The 23414-nt window shown below is 36.9% G+C and overlaps 1 protein-coding gene across 1 annotated transcript; it reads right to left on the bottom strand.

The window, feature by feature from the left end:
* Positions 1-779: 779 nt before the first annotated feature.
* On the bottom strand, positions 780-5816 carry LOC115996727. Its single transcript, XM_031236103.1, has 4 exons — positions 5675-5816; positions 4120-5241; positions 1924-2101; positions 780-1144 (listed from the first exon to the last, which is right to left on the bottom strand). The coding sequence occupies exons 2-3, from the start codon at positions 5238-5240 to the stop codon at positions 1924-1926; spliced, it is 1299 nt and encodes a 432-aa protein (XP_031091963.1). The 5' UTR covers position 5241; positions 5675-5816; the 3' UTR covers positions 780-1144.
* Positions 5817-23414: the final 17598 nt, after the last annotated feature.

The following is a 23414-nucleotide window of genomic DNA, read 5'->3' on the forward strand; positions in this document are numbered from 1 at the left end:
AAGTCACATGTTCGAGTCACATCCCCATTAAAGATATTGATATAATTATGTTAAACATATAGATTAGATTGTAGTTAAAAAAAAACTCATCATTTCTTATTTTATTTTACTAATTAAAGATTTCTTTTTAAATGTTAAATTGACAAAAAAGAATGATGTATATTAATGGTAATATTAAATAAATGAGAAATGTCAAATTTAATTTCATTTGACGAAAATTGTTAATTCTTTTTTTTTTTTTTGAGTATTTGTTTTTTTTTTACTACTTGTTAAGTTTTTATTGTTTTATTTATTTTTTAAAAGGAGTGGGCCCCAATTTGATATGATTTTTATGGTAAGTTATTTCCAATTAGTCTTATTTTTCTAAAAAAATATGCTTTGCCAGATTGTTGCAGTTGACAATAATCTTGATCTCAACTAAAACATTTTATAAAAGGAAGAATATTATGTAAATGGCCAAAAAGACTTTGTCATATTAAGATTGACATATTTTTCTTTTAAATCAGTTAACAATTTATGTAACCCAATCGGGTAGCTCAAGTGACAAGTGGATGAATTTTTGGAGAACCCGAATTCAATTCCCTCAAGTGATGATTCTCCCTAGGCCATCAATACCCTCAAGTGATGATTCCCCTGGGCAAGCTCCCGTGCCTTCCGAATCCCCGGAAGGAGCGGGGAAGTTTACTATTAACATATCATAGTCTGAATCTTAAACTGGACATTATGATTGAGTATCAACAGAAACTAAAAAGTATCCTTTTTATGTTTAAAGGCAGTAGTTAAAGAAATGGAATCTAAAATATTCATAACCAAGATCAGAGCATGCATGTTCCATATATTAATCCACAAGTTCACAAATCCTAAGACAAGAAAATGCTTATCAATCAACTTCATCACTAGTAATTGAGTACGTACTTTGTTGCCATCAGTCAATCTTCACAGACAGAGTATATCTTACAAACAAACCAGAAGCAAGCATGCATGCATAAAAGCCAATTGTCCCGGTTTAAACGAACAAGGCATATGACTCAATCAACATGTAGCCGAAATATAACATGCCTGAGACCAGCTTTGTAATTTCCAACTTGGTGAGTATACAACTAAGGGACCGGCAGTCAGATAGGCCCTCCACCACACTGCAAGCCTGCAATTAGCAGAGCACAACAGTTAACTCTGCGCATGTGATCGATCAACAAGATCAGGAAAACTATGAAAACCAAACCAAAGATGTAGCAAAACTAACTGGTTCAGCCATATGGATTTCAAGATGAAAAACAGCTCAATGAAAACACCCCAAAAAGAAAGAATAGATCGAAAAGGCAGGTTTCATGTGATCTTATTCGTCTTTACAGGGTCTTCCATAGCTGAATTTTTATAACCTAAATAACTGCCTACAAACACTAATGGAACTGAGATACCAAACCGTAAGCAAACATAGTTCCAAATGGAACAGCTCCAGAAGATTGCTCCCCCAAGATCAGAGCATTCAGTACAAAGAAGACAGCAAAAAGAATTCCAGGAAACAAGAAAGCAGTTTTCAAGGTAATCTTCTTCTTTCCATTCAAACATTTTGTATACACACACTACTTGATGTGCACTAGATATATATTGCAAACTTTGTGTAGCTAAAGCTAGTTTTCCTTTATAATTTACCACATTACGTACATATGTATACATATAATGTATAAGACATCAAGAACAACTAAGCCAGATAAGAAAGAATGAAACACATTTATCAATGTTTGAACACTTCACATTCAGTAAGAAATAAGAAGCATACCCTTTGTTCCCAATAAATTAAAACTGTTGATTACTATATTAAGCAAATAAAACATACAAATGAAAATTTTAAAGTTTTTCCAAGTTGCATTAAAGAGAATTGGCAAAGTTGACAAGCGCAAGAAGAAGAAGAAGAAAACTTACTCAGCGGCCCCAGATGAGGTGGAGGAGCAGAGCTGACATAGTTGGAAGTAAATATACAAACAATCCACTCCCCCATTTTCTCTTACTCTTCCTATCATTCTTGTCTTGGTCTTCACTGTCGGGAGATACAAGAGGAGGAGGAGCAGAGCTAGGAGATGCAAGAGGAGGCGGAGCAGAGCTGGCAATAAATATACAAACAATTAGGACATCAAAAGAATGAATTATAAGCTTTTTCACACAAGTAGAAGCATGAATGAGAAGAATGAATGTGGGGTGTGGGGTGTACTTACGCTATACAGAAACCGGTAAGTTGACTCTCCAAAGGGATGGGGTAATTATGATCGAATTCCATTTTGAAAATAATAGATGACGAACTCACTTTAGTTTTATCACTTTGAATGGTCCATTCAAGTTCAAAATCAATTTCGAAGCCGTATATCAAAAAATCTTCATCTAAAGCACAGCACATCACACAAAACCTTCCACCTCCCATATCAGCTAATTGTTTCCAATCATTTTTTCTGCCATACTTATGAACATCCGAAGTATGAAGTTCAGCCAGAACCCTATGAGATATAGGATCAATATCACCCTTGTCACTAAGGTGAACATTATATGCAATGGGCAGAGCACCACCATTAAGGGCGACTAGAATCCAAGTGTTATCAGCCAATTCATTCGAAATCCCCATATCGCCAACATGTAAGAAGGGAAAAGGAATATTTTTCTCTTTAAATTTGTCCACCATGGACTTGCAATCCTCCCATTGTGAATCTGAATTTATGGTGTTGAACTTAGATGTTTGAAAACAAGTCTTGGCGTCTGTAATAAACACATATATATAACCTCTAAGGAAAAAATGACACCGTGCATCAAGAGTAGACATGTCCATTAATTTAGAATCATGTAGGACGGGTGGGGGTGGCAGGGTTTTAAACAAATTCTTGTTTGGATCAAAGTATTGAAAATGGAAGGCGTGTCCGATCATGTCAAAATGATGACAAAAATAATCACGCAGTGACAACAGGTAAATCCGATCCTCAGCTCGAATGACGTTAGGATACACCACCATGCGATCACAGTTTAAGTTTAAGTTCTGAAGTGGTTTAATATTTTCAAGCGGAATTTCGTCAAACTTGGTTGGATCAAACATATAAACAAGATCGAAATATTGAAATCCTTCCACATCCACAACCTTAGGTCTGTCCACGCACACCTCCCTTTTGTGAAAGTAGCCCCCAACCATATATACAATGTGATTGTGGCTAAAGAGTCCCATACCTCCCGGAAGAGGTTGAGATGGATTAGAGAACACAAGCTCGACTTCGTGTTGAAAATGTTGCTTCAACCATGATTGAGTATCAACAGAAACTAAAAAGTATCCTTTTAAGTTTAAAGGCAGTAGTTAAAGAAATGGAATCTAAAATATTCATAACCAAGATCAGAGCATTCAGTACAAATAAAGAAGACAGCAAAAAGAATTCTAGGAAACATGAAAGCAGTTTTCAAGGTAATACTCTTCTTTCCATTCAAACATTTTGTATAAACACACTACTTGATGTGCACTACATATATATTGCAAACTTTGTGTAGCTAAAGGCTAAAGCTAGTTTTCCTTTATAATTTACCACATTACATTCATATGTATACGTATAATGTATAAGCCATCAAGAACAACTTAAAGCCAGATAAGAAAGAATGAAACACATTTATCAATGTTTGAACACTTCACATTCAGTAAGAAATAAGAAGCATACCCTTTGTTCCCAATAAATTAAAACTGTTGATTACTATATTAAGCAAATAAAACATACAAATGAAAATTTTAAAGTTTTTCCAAGTTGCATTAAAGAGAATTGGCAAAGTTGACAAGCGCAAGAAGAAGAAGAAGAAAACTTACTCAGCGGCCCCGGATGAGGTGGAGGAGGAGCAGAGCTGACATAGCTGTCATAGTTGGAAGTAAATATACAAAACTCCCCCCTTTTCTCTTACTCTTCCTATCATTCTTGTCTTGGTCTTCATCGTCGGGAGATGCAAGAGGAGGAGGAGCAGAGCTAGGAGATGCAAGAGGAGGCGGAGCAGAGCTGGCAATAAATATACAAACAATTAGGACATCAAAAGAATGAATTATAAGCTTTTTCACACAAGTAGAAGCATGAATGAGAAGAATGAATGTGGGGTGTGGGGTGTACTTACGCTATACAGAAACCGGTAAGTGAACGCTTCAAAGGGATGGGGTAATTATGATTGAATTCCATTTTGAAAATAATACATGACGAACTCACTTTAGTTTTATTCCTTTGAATGGTCCATTCAAGATCAAACTCAATTTTGAAGCCGTATATCAAAAAAACTTCATCTAAAGCACAGCACATCACACAAAACCTTCCGCCTCCCATATCAGCTAATTGTTTCCAATCATTTTCTAAGCCATACAAATCAAAATCCGAAGTATAAAGTTCAGCTAGAACCCTATGAGATATAGGATCAATATCACCCTTGTCACTAAGGTGAACATTATATGCAATGGGCAGAGCATCACCATTAAGGGCGACTAGAATCCGAGTGTTATCAGTCAATTCATTCGAAATCCCCATATCGCCAACATGTAAGAAGGGAAAAGGAATATTTTTCTCTTTAAATTTGTCCACCATGGAGTCGCATTCCTCCCAATCTGAATTTATGGTGTTGAACTTAAATGTTTGAAAACAAGTCTCGGCGTCTGTAATAAACACATATATATAACCTCTAAGGAAAAAATGACAATCTGCGCCAAGACGAACAAGGTCCATTTTATAATCACGTAGGACGGGTGGGGGTGGCAGTGTTTTAACCAAATTCTTGTTTGGATCAAAGTATTGAAAATCGAAGGCAGGTCCGATCATGTCCAAATGATCACAAAAAAAATCACGCAGTGACAACAGGTAAATCCGATCCTCAGCTCGAATGACGTTAGGATACACCATGCGTTCACAGTTTAAGTTTAAGTTCTGAAGTGATTTAATGTTTTCAAGCGGAATTTCGTCGAACTTGGTTGGATCAAACATATAAACACGATCGAAATATTGAAGTCCATCCGCCTCCACAACCTTAGGGCTGTCCACGCCCACAGCCCTACGGCCATGGTAGCCCCCAACCATATATACAATGTGATTGTGGCTAAAGAGTCCCATTTCTAATGGAAGAGGTTGAGATGGATTAGAGAACACAAGCTCGGCTTCGGGTTTAAAACTATTAGATGTCATAGGGATTTTAATCCGAATTATTTCTGCTCCGGAAATGAAATAAGCATATTTGAATTCTGAGATTTCCGCCATCCTGGAAGAAAAGAAAAAAAACACATAGATGCATAATTATACAAAAATAATTAGATCAAAACTAATAACACATAAACACAGTAGAACTTGTAAAAGAAGCAGATCTCCAAATTGGCAACTCTAAACACAGTAAAGACACACTACCAAAAAGAATTTCGTCTTCATCACTAACTGCCAGTGCATTATATTCCTCAATTCATTTATAATACCGTAGCTTAATATTGGGCCATCGGGAAAATTTTCGTGGACGGGACACCCTTCCCCCGCCGCATTTAATATATATTGGATACACATACACTGGCAGTATATACGATATATGCATAATAAAGTTTTAACACTCGAGCAATCCAAGTATTTAACATAGATCAGATCATCAATAATTAAACAAAATAAATGAAATTAAAAGGCAGGAAAATAAATTTATTTATCTGTACTGGAGTCTGGAGACTGCCGACTGGACTACTGGAGTGGAGTGCCGTCGTCGAGGAGTTGCGAAGGAGACGACCGACTCTGATCTCTCCTCTCGAGGTACTCTTCTGAGTTTGCAAATTGCAATTGTAATTTGGGAAGGGGAAATTAGAGTTTAAGAATTAGGCATTTTAGGGGAAATAGGTAAAGCCGTAAAGGGTATTAGGTTTTTTGGGTTAATGGGCCGAAATGGGGACTTGGGATTTGGAGAAGGGTCCGGAAGGCAAATTATCTGTTGTTATGCCATGGTCCATATTCATAATTTTATAATTTTATGTTCATAATTTTAAAAAGAGTTAATTTCAGCAATTGTCCTTCGATTATGTTGATTTTTCAAAATTATTTCCTGACTTTTAATTTGGATAATTTAAGTCACTTGACTTTCAAATTTTTTCCAATGCTGGTCTTTTAGTCAAATTTTGGTTAAGTTGAGGTCAAATGAAGGGGTAAAATTGCATGTTCACCTGTTTAGTGTATTATTACTCGTATTTCTCCTGTCATATACACTATATATATGAATATAATCTTAGTCGAAGAGACTTCGACTGAGATTGTATGGTTTCGATTGAGATTTCGACGGAGATTATATTCATATATACAGCGTATAGGACATGAAAAATACGAGTAATAATACACTAAATAGGTGAATGGACAATTTTACCCCTTCATTTGACCTCAAGTTAACCAAAATTTAACGAAATGACCAACATTGGAAAGAATTTGAAAGTCATGTGACCTAAATTGTCTAAAATAAAAGTCGAGGATTAATTTTGGAAAATCAACATAGTCGGAGAGCCATTGTTGGAATTAACTCATTTTAAAAATTTATATTCACAATTACATAACTTTATATTCACAATTTTATAACTCTATATTCAACAGTATAACACAACTTTTGAATCTATATAAAAAAAAATTGTGAATATAAATTTTAAAAAATTGTGAATATTGAGTAACGTAATTTTGTATATTGAGATCTAAAATTGTGAATATAGAGTTCTAAAATTGTGAATGTGGACCCGGGTTCATAGCATATTTGCCGCAAATAACTGCCTTAAACACTGGAAATTTAAACTAGTGATTGAAAAAATCGGTTACTGGTACAAATATCATAAAGAAATGTAACCAACGTTTATTGGAAAAAGCAACCCCAAAGATTTGGGACCAAAAGCTGTTAGCAGTAACCATTGAATAAGTTTCTTCAGATTGAGATGGGTTAAAAGCGCGGAATGTATTTGCACCATCACCGTCTTCAAATAAAGTACTCCGTATTTTCTACGGTAGCACCATGAATAGCGCATAGCAAGGCAGCGCCCAATACACCGGCAACTCCCATCATATGAAATGGGTTCAATGTCCAATTATGAAACCCTTGAAAAAAGAGGATGGATCGAAATATAGCTGCTACACCAAAATTAAGCGCAAAGAACCAACCAGACTGACCTAGCGGATAAATCAAGAATACATAAACAAAAATAGCAACTGTCTTTTCCCACTGTCTTCATCAGAAAAATAAACTCCTTCATTCACAATTACATAACTTTATATTCACAATTTTATAACTCTATATTCAATAGTATATAACACAATTTTGAATGAGTAAATGCCCAAAATGGTCCATCGACAATAGCATAATTCACAAATTAGTCCTCGACTATTGATTGAATCCAATTAAATCCTCAACTATTCAAATTTTACCTAATTTGGTCCTCCGTATCAATAGTCGAGGACTAATTTGTGAATTATCCTATAGTCGAGGGACCATTTTGGGTATTTACTCTTTTTGAATCTATATAATAAAATTGTGAATATAGAGTTCAAAAATTGTAAATATTGAGTAATGTAATTTGTATATTGAGATCTAAAATTGTGAGCATAGAGTTCTAACATTGTGAATGTGGACCCGGGTCCATAGTACATTTTGCCGCAAATTATTGTGTGGTCATACCTTTAATAATATATATTAAAATATATACTTTGTATTTGGCTATGTGGACCACGTGGCTCATGAAATAATTATTGGGCTCTGGAACAATGGAAATAAATTACTATTTTTTAAAAATTTAATTAGGTTGGCTAATGTGTTAGCCTGCCCTGTCAAGCCCGCGAGTTAGGTGAGATCGCGAGATGTGTTAAAAAGTCCGTCTTTAATATGGGTTTGACAAATTAGATTCCGTCATATTCTTTTTAACGAGACAGGACGAGTTAACTTGAGGTTAACTCTATTTTGAGAGTTCTAGCTAGTAACGATATAAACGTTTCATCATGCATTCTCCTTATAGCATATTAAGAAAATGTTGTTAAATCTATAAACTAAAATATGTCACAACACGATGAAAAAGAAAAAAAAAAACCAAAACAAAAGCAAAATCTAACTTTTAATTAATTATGCGTAGTGCTTGACCATTGCCTAGATTTTAGTCAAATGTATTTCTAAAATACAACATGAGCATGCTTAACATTGTTGGAATTGTGTTTATAGATCACCCAAAAAAAAATAAGGAGAAAATTTCAAACGTATACAACATACCAATTTTAATTTCCTAATTAGTAACACCAAAATAAAATGCACCACCTATGATAACCAATTACAAATCAAACCTAACTAATGGCTTTAATTTTGTCTCTTAAATTTGGAATGATAATTTTCTTTTTGTTCGATGGAATACGAAATTAAAAAGTGAAGATTGCAAAATTACAAATCTATTCTTGTTATTTAAAGTTTAAACTTTATAAATTATGAAATGTCTTATGTTCGAACCTCGTCCCAATCAAATTTGGCATAATTAAGTCAAAAAAAAATAGTTTGAAGCTAATTATATTAACTACTTGAGGATTGGTTGACAAATAGAGTATTCAAATAACCCTACGAATTGAAGCGGATCACTCTATTTTACTATTATTAAATTAAATAAATTAGTAGTTACAACAAAAAATGATACATATGTGAGCCATGTGACATTTAAATGTTTATTATACTCTAGTTATTATTAGTGATTGTAACTTAGTCAATTTCTGTGATCCTATAGGCTAGGAGAGAATTGTGTTATCTCTCATATAGGAACACTGTTCAGTTGTATTCTGTTTACGATCAATTATCAACTCATCTGGTATCAGCGTTAGGTTAGGATCCTCTCTCTCATCCCAAACCCAACCAATCGCCGATGACTTCTCTGGCCAATGATGGAGCAATTACCCCATCTCTTGCCGCTGTCACGCCGCCGACGCCCTCTCTGTCGGCGGCAACTCATTCCATCACAATCAAACTCAACTCCCGTAATTACATCTATTGGAGGACGCAAATTCTCCCCTTCTTACGCAGCCAAGGGCTGCTAGGATATCTCGACGGTTCGTTGCCGTGTCCACCGCCGACCGTCGTCACCACCCAAACGTCCACCGCCGCTCCGCCGCCTGCAACGCCCAATCCGGCGTATCTCCCATGGGTGCAGCAGGACCAGGCTATTCTCTCCCTAATTGTTTCTTCTCTAACCAGCGAGGTTATGTATCTCGCGGTGGGGAAGGAAACCAGTCGCGCCGTGTGGGAGTCGATCACTACGGCGCTGGCATCGACGTCGCGGACTCGGTGTCTCAGTCTTCTGGGTCAGTTCCAAACGCTTCGCCAGGGAAGCTCTACACTGGCGGAGTACCTCGGCCAAGCCCAAATGTTGGTCGAGGCGTTGTCGCTAGCCGGTCGTCCGCTCACACCCGACGAACAGCTTCTGTACGTACTCCGTGGTTTACGACCGGAGTTCCGTGCCATGGCGGGCACTCTCACTGCGGCTGCCACCCCCATCACGTTGCCGCAGCTGGCTGACCAACTTCAGGCCCAAGAGTTCATCCAGGCCGATGATTACACGCCGGCCGAATCTGCTACATCGCATGGGTCTCCTGCCGCCTTCTACGCTGGTCGAGGTCGCAACGGAGCCGGCTCCGGTAATGGTGGCCGAAACCAGGCGGGCGGCCGTGGTGGCCGACACTGGCGCGGTCGAGGTAACAACACCAACAGCAACTCTGGTCGCGGCGGGAGAGGCGGTACGCCGAGGTGCTAAATATGCAGATCGCATGGCCATACGGCAGTAACCTGTTTTCGAAGGTATGATGATCGGCCAGTCGTGCAAGCCCATGCAACTTTTTCCGGTGAGGCTACGGCACCAGTGACGACGGCGGAGGCTTGGTACCCGGACACCGGCGCCACCTCTCATGCGACGCCGGACTCCCAATTGCTTGATCATGCTGATCCGTACTCTGGTGGCGACATGCTGAAAGTAGGCAATGGTACAGGTTTGGATATTTCCAGTGTGGGTTGCACGGTTATCAAATCCAATTCGCACTTGTTAAAAATGTCTAATGTCTTTCACGTACCAAAATTGTCTATTCCTTTACTTTCAGTTTATCGGTTTACTAACGAAAACAATGTGTTTTTCGAGTTTCATAAAAACTGTTTTCTTGTGAAGGACTGCATAACCCGGGCGGTACTGCTTAAACGATTCACTACGGGCGGTTTATACAGACTCTTAGTCCCTCGGGAACACACAGCCTTTCTTACCGCCCGAGCTTCCTCCGCCATTTGGCACCAGCGTTTGGGTCACCCTCACACTCAGGTTCTAAACCGTGTTCTGAAACACTGCCCCGTCACAGCAAATAAAGTCGGTTCGTCAGATGTTTGTTCGGCCTGTCATCTTGGAAAGTCCGCTAGGTTTCCATTAGATAGGGTTTCCAATAACAGTCAGAATGTACTAGATTTAATTTTCACAGATATTTGGGGTCCATCCCCTGTTATTTCTAGTACAGATTGTCGTTATTTTGTTTTATTCGTGGACGACTACTCGCGTTACACTTGGTTTTATCCACTACATGTAAAATCTGACATATATAAAATTTTCACGTTGTTCCGGGCAATGGTAGAACGTCGGTTTTCGCGTTCTATCAAAGCCATTCAGTCTGATTTGGGTGGGGAATACCAACGACTCCACTCTGTTTTTCAATCCTTGGGTATTAATCACCGACGGTCATGTGCTTATACGCACGAACAAAATGGGAGGGTAGAACGTCGCAACCGCCATATTGTTGAAACCGGGTTAGCGTTATTAGCACAAAGCTCCACACCCCTTAAATTCTGGGACTATGCCTTTGAAACGGCAACTTTCTTAATTAATTTCTTGCCCTCATCTGCTATAGGCTTTAAAAGTCCACATTTCCAAATATATAATGTTCAGCCTTCCTACAATTTTTTCCGTGTCTTTGGTTGTCAGTGTTTTCCCTATCTCCGACCCTACAACCAACACAAATCCGAGTATAGGTCAGCTCCCTGTGTCTTCCTAGGTTATCCTGTCTCATATAGGGGATACCGTTGCATGGACCTTAACACTGGGAAAATCTATATCTGTCGCCATGTGCGCTTTGCTGAAAACATTTTTCCTTTTGCTATTCAGGCTACTTTGCAGGATAATGTGGAATCTGAACCAACACCTGAACCGTGGGCAACTGCACCGCTTATAACTCGTGGGCACCAACCCCCGGTCATAGTTACACCCTCGGAGACACCAACAACTGAATATATTCCGACTTCGTCTTCCCAAACAAATACTGACTCACAACCAGTAACTTCTACCGCGGGCCTACAGCCACCTGATGGTGGTCATGCCATGCGAACTCGTCGGAAAACCAAGGCTACAGGTGAACAGTTTTATGCGGTCCATACCACCACTGATCCCACTTGTTATTCCCAGGCCGTGGGCCACTCACATTGGAGGGATGCTATGGATCAGGAGTTCAACGCACTACTCCATAACAACACTTGGAAACTAGTACCCGCAACACCGCTCATGAACATTATTGGTTGTAAATGGGTTTATCGTACCAAACGGAAAGCCGACGGGACTGTTGAGCGATATAAAGCGAGGCTTGTCGCTAAAGGGTTTAACCAGGTAGCCGGTGAGGACTTCTTCGACACTTTCAGTCCTGTCGTGAAACCCACTACTGTCAGGCTTCTGTTTTCACTTGCTGTCACTCACTCCTGGGTTCTTCGGCAATTAGATGTCCATAACGCCTTCCTTAATGGTCACTTGCCGGAAACAGTTTACATGAAGCAACCACCCGGTTATGAGGATCCAATGCATCCTGGGCACGTTTGTCACCTTCAGCGTTCGTTGTACGGGCTTAAGCAGGCGCCTCGGGCTTGGTTTAAACGCCTGCATGATTTTCTACTCACAGCTGGTTTCTCGCCATCCAAAACTGACGTCTCCTTATTTTACTATACTGCAGGAGACTCTCGGGTCTATTTGCTTGTCTACGTTGATGATATCATCATGATGTGCAATAGTGCTGTTTTGGTTGACTCTCTTTTGCGCAGTTTGTCTACGGCATTCAAGATCAGAGATCTAGGCACACCTGGATTCTTCCTTGGCATTGAGACTCTACCGTTTAATGGAGGATTTTTACTATCTCAGAAGAGGTATATGCAGGACATTTTAGCTCGTGCCGGTATGATTGAGTGCAAGCCTCTAGCCACGCCAGCTGCAGTTACTCAGCCAGCATCTCCCACACTTGAGCTACATGACAATCCCACTCAGTATCGTCGTATTGTTGGGGCCTTACAGTACTTGACTATTACTCGGCCAGACTTGTCTTTTTCAGTTAATCGTCTTTGCCAGTTTATGCACTCGCCAACTGCGGATCACTGGGGGCTACTCAAACGGGTGCTACGATATGTGAAAGGCACTCTTGACATGGGCTTACAGGTTACTCCCTCAACACACTCTACGCTACATGCCTATTCGGATTCCGACTAGGCCGGTTGTCCGATCGACAGAAAGTCAACCAGTGGCTACGCAGTCTTCTTCGGTTCGAATCTTATATCTTGGGTATCCCGGAAACAACGGACTGTGGCTCGGTCCTCCACTGAGGCAGAATATAAAGGCCTCGCAGATGTTGCTGCTGAGGTTACGTGGGTGGTTTCATTATTGCGCGAGTTACATCTTCACTCTGGTCAACCAGCGACTCTGTGGTGTGATAATTTAGGGGCCACTTACATGGCTGCCAATCCGGTTTTTCACGCCAGAACCAAACATGTTGAGGTTGACTATCACTTTGTTCGTGACAAGGTTGCTTCTAGAGAATTGCTTGTTAGCTTTGTGTCGACTCAGGATCAGCTGGCTGACATCTTCACCAAGCCGTTACCTACTCAGCGCTTCCAGACTCTACGGACCAAGCTCAATGTTGTGCCTTACCAACCTTGTGCTTGAGGGGGCGTGTGAGCCATGTGACATTTAAATGTTTATTATACTCTATAGTTATTATTAGTGATTGTAACTTAGTCAATTTCTGTGATCCTATAGGCTAGGAGAGAATTGTGTTATCTCTCATATAGGAACACTGTTCAGTTGTATTCTGTTTACGATCAATTATCAACTCATCACATATGCATTTCTTTAATTTAAAATTATTTGTCTACAATGTCTTTATTTAAAAGAATTTTAAGTATTCATTATCAATGAATTAAATAATAAAAATAATTTTATTAGTTATATTGTCTTTATTTTCTCCAATGCAAACACTCTTTACATTCAAATTCATCAATTGAAATTCAGTACATTGTCCATTATCTTCTTTTTACACTATCTTGTAATTAAATATCAAAGTTATAATACAGAATAATATTATATATAATTTACCAAGTATTTCATTAATACCATGAAAAAAAAAAGAATTAATTTGAAGCCAATCTTATTAACTATTTGGGGGATTTGTTGACAATGCGAGTACTCAAATAACCCAACAAATTTAAGCGGTAAACTACCTCGTAATATCTTTGGACTACACCATATTTAAAATGTTCAAATTTTTACTACTTCATCTAATCTTATTCCTTAAACTAAGGATTTCTTTATCCACAATAACTTATTCAACAATAATGGTTGAATAATGAACCCCGAACAGAACACCTAAAGGAAAAATCCATAGCTTCCTACATCATTATCTCATTGCATGACGTTGTCATCAATGCTACCAATAGTAACCCAATTGCAAATAACATACTACCAACAAATTAAAAAGGATGAGGACAAATAGTGAAGATGAGTACAATGACAATATTACTCAAAAGAAAATTAATAATATTTAGAAAAAGCCAAACCAAAAGTAGTATTTATTTAGACTATTGTTTTTAAACCAAGTATTTAGACTATCGATTTTACAAAGTTGCAAACATTTATTTTAGTGACAATTATAATGATTTTTCTATATTATCTTGGATTCATATACTTTGAGTTACATATTTAAATAAACAAATTCGACATTCATTTACTTATGTAGAAACTTCTCCTATATAATGTTGCATTGATATACTTTCAAATATTTATTTAAATGTAAGCATTGGACATTAACCCATTCGCGCAATGCGCGTGTAAAACTAGTATAAACATAAATGTATAGTCCAACCAACTATCAGCTTAGACTTTTAGTTGATGAGACACGAGCTTCAATTCGGTAGCAGTCAGTCCATGTCATGGGTGAGCTTAGACTTTTAGTTGAGAAGGAGCACATGCTTTTTTAATTTGGTAGTTTTTCAAACTTAGTCACCCACAAATAATTCTGTTTCATTTTTACCTTATAATTTTCATGATTTTACCAAATTTTGTCTATGATAATATAATTCGTCTTCCCACAAATAACTTTTATAGACAAATTTATAAATTTCAAATGTTGTATCCTATATTTTACTTTAAAAAATCATCAACTTGATTCAACAATGATGATTAGAATACGAATGCAGTATTAATAACATGAGTTAATACCATCTGAGCTCCTTTGAATATAGTAGTTTTGCCACGTTTAGTTCTAAACTTTTAAATTGACCGCATGTGGCCCTTCGACATTCAAATTATTACCACCCATGGTCCTTCCGTTACTTTGCTCCGTTAGGGCAGTGAAAATGAAGGGTAAAATTGTCTTATTATGATGCTCGTCCATGTTAAGTCAAAATAAAACAATTTCAAAGTACATGTTCTACCAAACCTCAATTTATTCTTCTTCAATTTTTAAACCATTTTCCGTTCACAAATATGGATTGAAAAAAATTGTTTCCTCAGCGGCGATGTCGGTGGACGAAAGTGCAGGCGTCTTTGCGGTGGTGTCGGCCGACGAAAGTGCAGCGCCTCTGCGACAATGTAGGTGGACGAAATTACAAGCTTTTATGCGGCGGTGCCGGTGGGCAGAACTGCAAGCTTCTCAATGTTGGTTTCAATGGACAAAACTATAGGCTTAAGCTTCTCAATGTTGGTTTCAATGGACAAAACTATAGGCTTTTCAATGGCGGTTGTAACACCTCGTTATTTTAAACAATAATCTTTTTGTAAAAATATTCTCAAAATAAAATTATTTTTTACCATAAATATTTTGACGAGAATAGTTTCAAGACAAATACTTTGCTATGAAATCTAAAAAAATTATTTTATGGATCAAAATTTTACTATCCAAAATCTATATGAGACTAGCCTACTAAACTCATTTTATAACTATTAAATTCCTAAGTCCATACCATTTAAATACTAAGCCTGGTTTGCAAAAAGCCAAAATTCTTTTTCCAAATCCTAATGAATATTTCATTCAAGCCCAATCTTTCCAAATGCCCATGATCCACTTTCATTCTTTCCATCAGATTTCCCTTAGCCTAGGATCATGTGCCGTAGCTATAAATAGCTACTGTAGCACATGATCCTCCCAATTCCCCTTCACTTCACTTCAACGCAACGCCATTTCCTCCATTGGATTAGTATTTCTGGTATCTATAAGCTTTAGGATCAAACCTTTGTGGGTCACACTTGTGTGAGACCGTCTCACGGATTCTTATTCTTGAAATTTCGTGAGACGTATCGGATCTGGTCGGAGCAACATGCAAATGTCATACTTATACGCTCAAATATAATACTAATCAAGAATATAATTTTTGTTACTTATAAGAGAAAAAGCAATACATTTTTTATCATAAGTAATGTTGACAAGTGTCCTTACTTATAAGGGAAAATATAATACTTTTGAAGAAAAATGTAATACTTTTAAATCGAAATGTAAAAGTGTTGTATTTTCCCTTAAAAGTATTACATTTCTACTATACTAATAAGAGCCAAAGAGAGTTAGACCTAAAATGGGTAGAAAAATGGCGGTCAAATTATTTAATCAAATGGATGGTTTAGATGAATTATTTAATCAAATAGATGGTTAAGATAATTCAGATTAATATTATTAATAGAGATTACCTAATTTAACCTTACTTTTACGATTATCCGTTAAGTTTTCCGTTAAATATTCTCTTCTCCGTTAATATTCCGTTAACTTTTAACTTATCCATTAATTTCTATAAGAAAGGTCTTAGGTTCGAACCTCATCTCAATCAAATTTGACATAATTAAGTTCCTCACTCTATTTACTCTTATTAAATTAAATAAATTAGTAGCTACAACAAAAAATGATACATATGTATTTCTTTAATTTAGAATTATGTGTCTACAATACCTTTATTTGAAAAAATTATTCATTATCAAAAAATTAAATTAAATAAGATAAATAATTTCATTAGTTATATTGTCTTTATTTTCTCTCATGCAAAGATTCTTTACATTCAAATTTATTAATTGATATTCATTACATTGTCCAATATCTTTTTTTTTTTACAATATCTTGTAATTAAATATCAAAGTTATAGTACAAACTAATGTTATATATTTATTTACCAAGTATTTTATTAATACTATGAAAAAAAATTAGGATCAAACCTTTGTGGGTCACACTTGTGTGAGACCGTCTCACGGATTCTTATTCTTGAAATTTCGTGAGACGTATCGGATCTGGTCGGAGCAACATGCAAATGTCATACTTATACGCTCAAATATAATACTAATCAAGAATATAATTTTTGTTACTTATAAGAGAAAAAGCAATACATTTTTTATCATAAGTAATGTTGACAAGTGTCCTTACTTATAAGGGAAAATATAATACTTTTGAAGAAAAATGTAATACTTTTAAATCGAAATGTAAAAGTGTTGTATTTTCCCTTAAAAGTATTACATTTCTACTATACTAATAAGAGCCAAAGAGAGTTAGACCTAAAATGGGTAGAAAAATGGCGGTCAAATTATTTAATCAAATGGATGGTTTAGATGAATTATTTAATCAAATAGATGGTTAAGATAATTCAGATTAATATTATTAATAGAGATTACCTAATTTAACCTTACTTTTACGATTATCCGTTAAGTTTTCCGTTAAATATTCTCTTCTCCGTTAATATTCCGTTAACTTTTAACTTATCCATTAATTTCTATAAGAAAGGTCTTAGGTTCGAACCTCATCTCAATCAAATTTGACATAATTAAGTTCCTCACTCTATTTACTCTTATTAAATTAAATAAATTAGTAGCTACAACAAAAAATGATACATATGTATTTCTTTAATTTAGAATTATGTGTCTACAATACCTTTATTTGAAAAAATTATTCATTATCAAAAAATTAAATTAAATAAGATAAATAATTTCATTAGTTATATTGTCTTTATTTTCTCTCATGCAAAGATTCTTTACATTCAAATTTATTAATTGATATTCATTACATTGTCCAATATCTTTTTTTTTTTACAATATCTTGTAATTAAATATCAAAGTTATAGTACAAACTAATGTTATATATTTATTTACCAAGTATTTTATTAATACTATGAAANTGTAGGTGGACGAAATTACAAGCTTTTATGCGGCGGTGCCGGTGGGGCAGAACTGCAAGCTTCTCAATGTTGGTTTCAATGGACAAAACTATAGGCTTTTCAATGGCGGTTGTAACACCTCGTTATTTTTAAACAATAATCTTTTTGTAAAAATATTCTCAAAATAAAATTTTTTTACCATAAATATTTTGACGAGAATAGTTTCAAGACAAATACTTTGCTATGAAATCTAAAAAAATTATTTTATGGATCAAAATTTTACTATCCAAAATCTATATGAGACTAGCCTACTAAACTCATTTTATAACTATTAAATTCCTAAGTCCATACCATTTAAATACTAAGCCTGGTTTGCAAAAAGCCAAAATTCTTTTTCCAAATCCTAATGAATATTTCATTCAAGCCCAATCTTTCCAAATGCCCATGATCCACTTTCATTCTTTCCATCAGATTTCCCTTAGCCTAAGATCATGTGCCGTAGCTATAAATAGCTACTGTAGCACACGATCCTCCCAATTCCCCTTCACTTCACTTCAACGCAACGCCATTTCCTCCATTGGATTAGTATTTCTGGTATCTATAAGCTTTAGGATCAAACCTTTGTGGGTCACACTTGTGTGAGACCGTCTCACGGATTCTTATTCTTGAAATTTCGTGAGACGTATCGGATCTGGTCGGAGCAACATGCAAATGTCATACTTATACGCTCAAATATAATACTAATCAAGAATATAATTTTTGTTACTTATAAGAGAAAAAGCAATACATTTTTTATCATAAGTAATGTTGACAAGTGTCTTACTTATAAGGGAAAATATAATACTTTTGAAGAAAAATGTAATACTTTTAAATCGAAATGTAAAAGTGTTGTATTTTCCCTTAAAAGTATTACATTTCTACTATACTAATAAGAGCCAAAGAGAGTTAGACCTAAAATGGGTAGAAAAATGGCGGTCAAATTATTTAATCAAATGGATGGTTTAGATGAATTATTTAATCAAATAGATGGTTAAGATAATTCAGATTAATATTATTAATAGAGATTACCTAATTTAACCTTACTTTTACGATTATCCGTTAAGTTTTCCGTTAAAATTCTCTTCTCCGTTAATATTCCGTTAACTTTTAACTTATCCATTAATTTCTATAAGAAAGGTCTTAGGTTCGAACCTCATCTCAATCAATTTGACATAATTAAGTTCCTCACTCTATTTACTCTTATTAAATTAAATAAATTAGTAGCTACAACAAAAAATGATACATATGTATTTCTTTAATTAGAATTATGTGTCTACAATACCTTTATTTGAAAAATTATTCATTATCAAAAATTAAATTAAATAAGATAAATAATTTCATTAGTTATATTGTCTTTATTTTCTCTCATGCAAAGATTCTTTACATTCAAATTTATTAATTGATATTCATTACATTGTCCAATATCTTTTTTTTACAATATCTTGTAATTAAATATCAAAGTTATAGTACAAACTAATGTTATTATTTTATTTACCAAGTATTTTATTAATACTATGAAAAAAAATTATTAAAATAATTTGAAGCTAATTTGTCCACCATGGACTTGCAATTTTACTGTGTCGGGTTACCAAAAAAAATTGGGCAAATTTATGTATATGAGACAAAAATCCTTAATGCCCTTTAAGGAGAGGGCAAAAGTGGCACAAGATCGTGGTCACGACTTATCTGAAAATGTCCACTTACTCATAATGTGATAGACGCATTTAATGAGGAAAGAGAAAGTACTCATTTTGCCATCTTTTCATTTATGGACCGTCCTTTCATGTCTAACGGTTCGGCAGAGCAGGGTAGGTGGAGCGCATGCTCTGAAGGTTTTAGCGAATGGCAAGCTGACACGTGTTCCTCCACGATCCCACGTTCATAAGATAAACGGTCACAAGTTGCTCATTCCGAGAAATATGATCAGACTTGTTCATCAAGATAGGAGTCTAACCCTTCGGTTGCCTTAGACTCAGTAAGAATATGAAGTATAAGGACTTAGTTGATAAGGACTCGATAGCTAGTCCTTCGGTTGTCATGTATTTAGTAATGACATTTGCTGTGTAAATTAGCATTCTTCGGTACTACTGATAAGAGGGTACTCTTCGGTACTAAAACAGATATCTTTCAGACTTAGGTAGAACTGCTAGTCTTCGGTATCTTTAGAATGATTCGGAATAAAGAGAAATAGATCACACAGCCAAAGAGATAGATTATTTCATTAAGAGACAACAGTCAACAACCAAGAGATCATAACACAAACATCCATCCGAACCCTGATTTCATTACAAGGAGTGACAGTTACTTCCTTGCCTTGCCCTTTCCCTTGACCCTTGCAAGCCTGCTGTTTGCGGTGGACAGAAGGCTTTGGCCTTGGCTACTCTCCGTGGTAGGAGGGCTTGGAGCAGGTTGAGTGCTTGGGGCAATATCTGGATTCTAATATGGAGGCATCGGTCCATAACCCGGCTGGCTTTCTTGCACCGAGAACTGATCCGGAACATCATCTGGCTCAAGCATCTCCTCGAGGTACTGAAGATAGTCTTCATCAAAGTTCTCTTTGCTGGTTGGTTCTGGACTTGGTTCCGTTGGTACCAGCCTTGGATGTCATTCCATGCATCATCTCCAGTGTTGTCAATGGAAGGGGAAGGGGTTTGTCTAGGCACGATGTCTTGGTCAGGCCAAAAGGGCTCTTCGGATGGTGGAGCTAACCCACCAGAGTGAAAACCCGGAACAGACATTGCTGGTGGAGCGGGCACGTACTCTTCAGATTCGGAATCGGACATCTCAAGAGGATGGTTAGATGTGTCACCCTCAAGAGGTTGTCCCTTCTCCTCTCTTAGTCTGTTAAGCTTGTTGGTTCCTACCTTGAGCAGTAACCGAAAAGAGAACCTCTTTTTGGTTGGTTTCTCTTCGGAACTAGCTTTCTTCCCTTTTCCTTTGTCCATACCTGCAAGATAGAAAACAACACAAAAGAAGAGGTGTTAGGGTACCTCTCCCTTTCATAAGATAAATAATTTCATTAGTTATATTGTCTTTATTTTCTCTCATGCAAAGATTCTTTACATTCAAATTTATTAATTGATATTCATTACATTGTCCAATATCTTTTTTTTTTTACAATATCTTGTAATTAAATATCAAAGTTATAGTACAAACTAATGTTATATATTTATTTACCAAGTATTTTATTAATACTATGAAAAAAAATTAAAATAATTTGAAGCTAATTTGTCCACCATGGACTTGCAATTTTACTGTGTCGGGTTACCAAAAAAAATTGGGGCAAATTTATGTATATGAGACAAAAATCCTTAATGCCCTTTAAGGAGAGGGCAAAAGTGGCACAAGATCGTGGTCACGACTTTAAGGAGAGGGCAAAAGTGGCACAAGATCGTGGTCACGACTTATCTGAAAATGTCCACTTACTCATAATGTGATAGACGCATTTAATGAGGAAAGAGAAAGTACTCATTTTGCTATCTTTTCATTTATGGACCGTCCTTTCATGTCTAACGGTTCGGCAGAGCAGGGTAGGTGGAGCGCATGCTCTGAAGGTTTTAGCGAATGGCAAGCTGACACGTGTTCCTCCACGATCCCGCGTTCATAAGATAAACGGTCACAAGTTGCTCATTCCGAGAAATATGATCAGACTTGTTCATCAAGATAGGAGTCTAACCCTTTGGTTGCCTTAGACTCAGTAAGAGTATGAAGTATAAGGACTTAGTTGATAAGGACTCGATAGCTAGTCCTTCGGTTGTCATGTATTTAGTTAATGACATTTGCTGTGTAAATTAGCATTCTTCGGTACTACTGATAAGAGGGTACTCTTCGGTACTAGAACAGATATCTTTCAGACTTAGGTAGAACTGCTAGTCTTCGGTATCTTTAGAATGATTCGGAATAAAGAGAAATAGATCACACAGCCAAAGAGATAGATTATTTCATTAAGAGACAACAGTCAACAACCAAGAGATCATAACACAAACATCCATCCGAACCCTGATTTCATTACAAGGAGTGACAGTTACTTCCTTGCTTTGCCCTTTCCCTTGACCCTTGCAAGCCTGCTGTTTGCGGTGGACAGAAGGCTTTGGCCTTGGCTACTCTCCGTGGTAGGAGGGCTTGGAGCAGGTTGAGTGCTTGGGGCAATATCTGGATTCTAATATGGAGGCATCGGTCCATAACCCGGCTGGCTTTCTTGCACCGAGAACTGATCCGGAACATCATCTGGCTCAAGCATCTCCTCGAGGTACTGAAGATAGTCTTCATCAAAGTTCTCATTTGCTGGTTGGTTCTGGACTTGGTTCCGTTGGTACCAGCCTTGGATGTCATTCCATGCATCATCTCCAGTGTTGTCAATGGAAGGGGAAGGGGTTTGTCTAGGCACGATGTCTTGGTCAGGCCAAAAGGGCTCTTCGGATGGTGGAGCTAACCCACGAGAGTGAAAACCCGGAACAGACATTGCTGGTGGAGCGGGCACGTACTCTTCAGATTCGGAATCGGACATCTCAAGAGGATGGTTAGATGTGTCACCCTCAAGAGGTTGTCCCTTCTCCTCTCTTAGTCTGTTAAGCTTGTTGGTTCCTACCTTGAGCAGTAACCGAAAAGAGAACCTCTTTTTGGTTGGTTTCTCTTCGGAACTAGCTTTCTTCCCTTTTCCTTTGTCCATACCTGCAAGATAGAAAACAACACAAAAGAAGAGGTGTTAGGGTACCTCTCCCTTTCCTTGTTGTGATCTATTTATAGAGAGATTGGAGCTCTTCTGATTGGCTGATATCCATCTGATATGACCATTCAATATTGCAACTGTCCAAATACGTTTGAGCTTATCTTTTACTGCTAGTCCGTGAATGCTGATTCTTATGGCCGCATTAATTTTAGTGTGTCATAAATGAGACGTCCTTTCAGTTTTGTAAGGGTTCGGTTGTCTCTATTAACTCATCTCTATCATCCCGAGTTCATGGCGTAACGTAGAGAATCTTGCCTCGGCAAGAGGTTTCGTGAGAATATCCGCAAGCTGATCTTCGGTTTTCACATATTCAAGTTTGATATCCTTTTTCTCTACATGGTCTCGGATGAAATGATATTTAATATCAATATGCTTGGTTCTTGAGTGTAACACCGGATTATGAGTTATAGCAATAACACTTGTGTTATCACACATAATGCTCACTTCCTTAGCAGATACACCATAATCCTTTAGTTGTTGCATCATCCACAGTATCTGTGCACAACAGCTTCCAGCAGCTATGTATTCGGCTTCAGGAGTACTTGTAGCTATAGAGTTTTGCTTTTTGCTGAACCATGAGACAAGCCTTCCCCCTAGGAACTGGCATGTCCCGGATGTGCTCTTTCGATCAATTTTGCAACCAGCAAAGTCCGCATCAGAGTAGCCAACTAGATCAAACACATTACTCTTCGGATACCAAAGTCCCACACTTTGAGTTCCTTTAAGATATCTTAATATCTTCTTTGCAGCACTTAGATGACTTTCCTTAGGATTAGCTTGAAACCGAGCACATACACCTACTTCAAAGGATATATTTGGTCTACTAGCAGTTAAGTATAGTAGAGAACCAATGATTCCTCTATACTTCGTTTGATCGACCTCCTTTCCTTCGTTATCAATGTCCATTCGTAACGAGGTGTTCATAGGAATTTTGACCGAGGACTTCCCATCAACTCCAAACTTCTTGATGAGATCCTTGGTGTATTTTGCTTAATTTATGAAAATCCCATCACGTTCTTGTCTGACTTGAAGACCTAAAAAGTAGTTTAATTCTCCCATCATGCTCATCTCGAATTTTCCTTGCATGAGTTTTGAGAATTTTTCGCATAGATCTGAATCGGTGATATGACCTCATTTGTGCATAATTATCTAAGTGTTTTAGATCATCTTTGGAGCTTAAATGTATTAAATTATCGCCTCCAATTCATGTTTCCCTGCTTTCTAGTGTAGACATGAT

This window comes from Ipomoea triloba, chromosome 11 (genome assembly GCF_003576645.1).
Source record: "Ipomoea triloba cultivar NCNSP0323 chromosome 11, ASM357664v1".
Taxonomy (NCBI): domain Eukaryota; kingdom Viridiplantae; phylum Streptophyta; class Magnoliopsida; order Solanales; family Convolvulaceae; genus Ipomoea; species Ipomoea triloba.

What these genes read in the sequence shown, in the direction of transcription:
- LOC115996727 (XM_031236103.1), bottom strand. Translation starts at nt 5,240, where the DNA reads ATGGCGGAAATCTCAGAATTCAAATATGCTTATTTCATTTCCGGAGCA. An exon ending in CTTACCGGTTTCTGTATAGC is followed by an intron (nt 2,102 to 4,119) that starts GTAAGTACACCC and finishes ATTTATTGCCAG; the next exon opens with CTCTGCTCCGCCTCCTCTTG.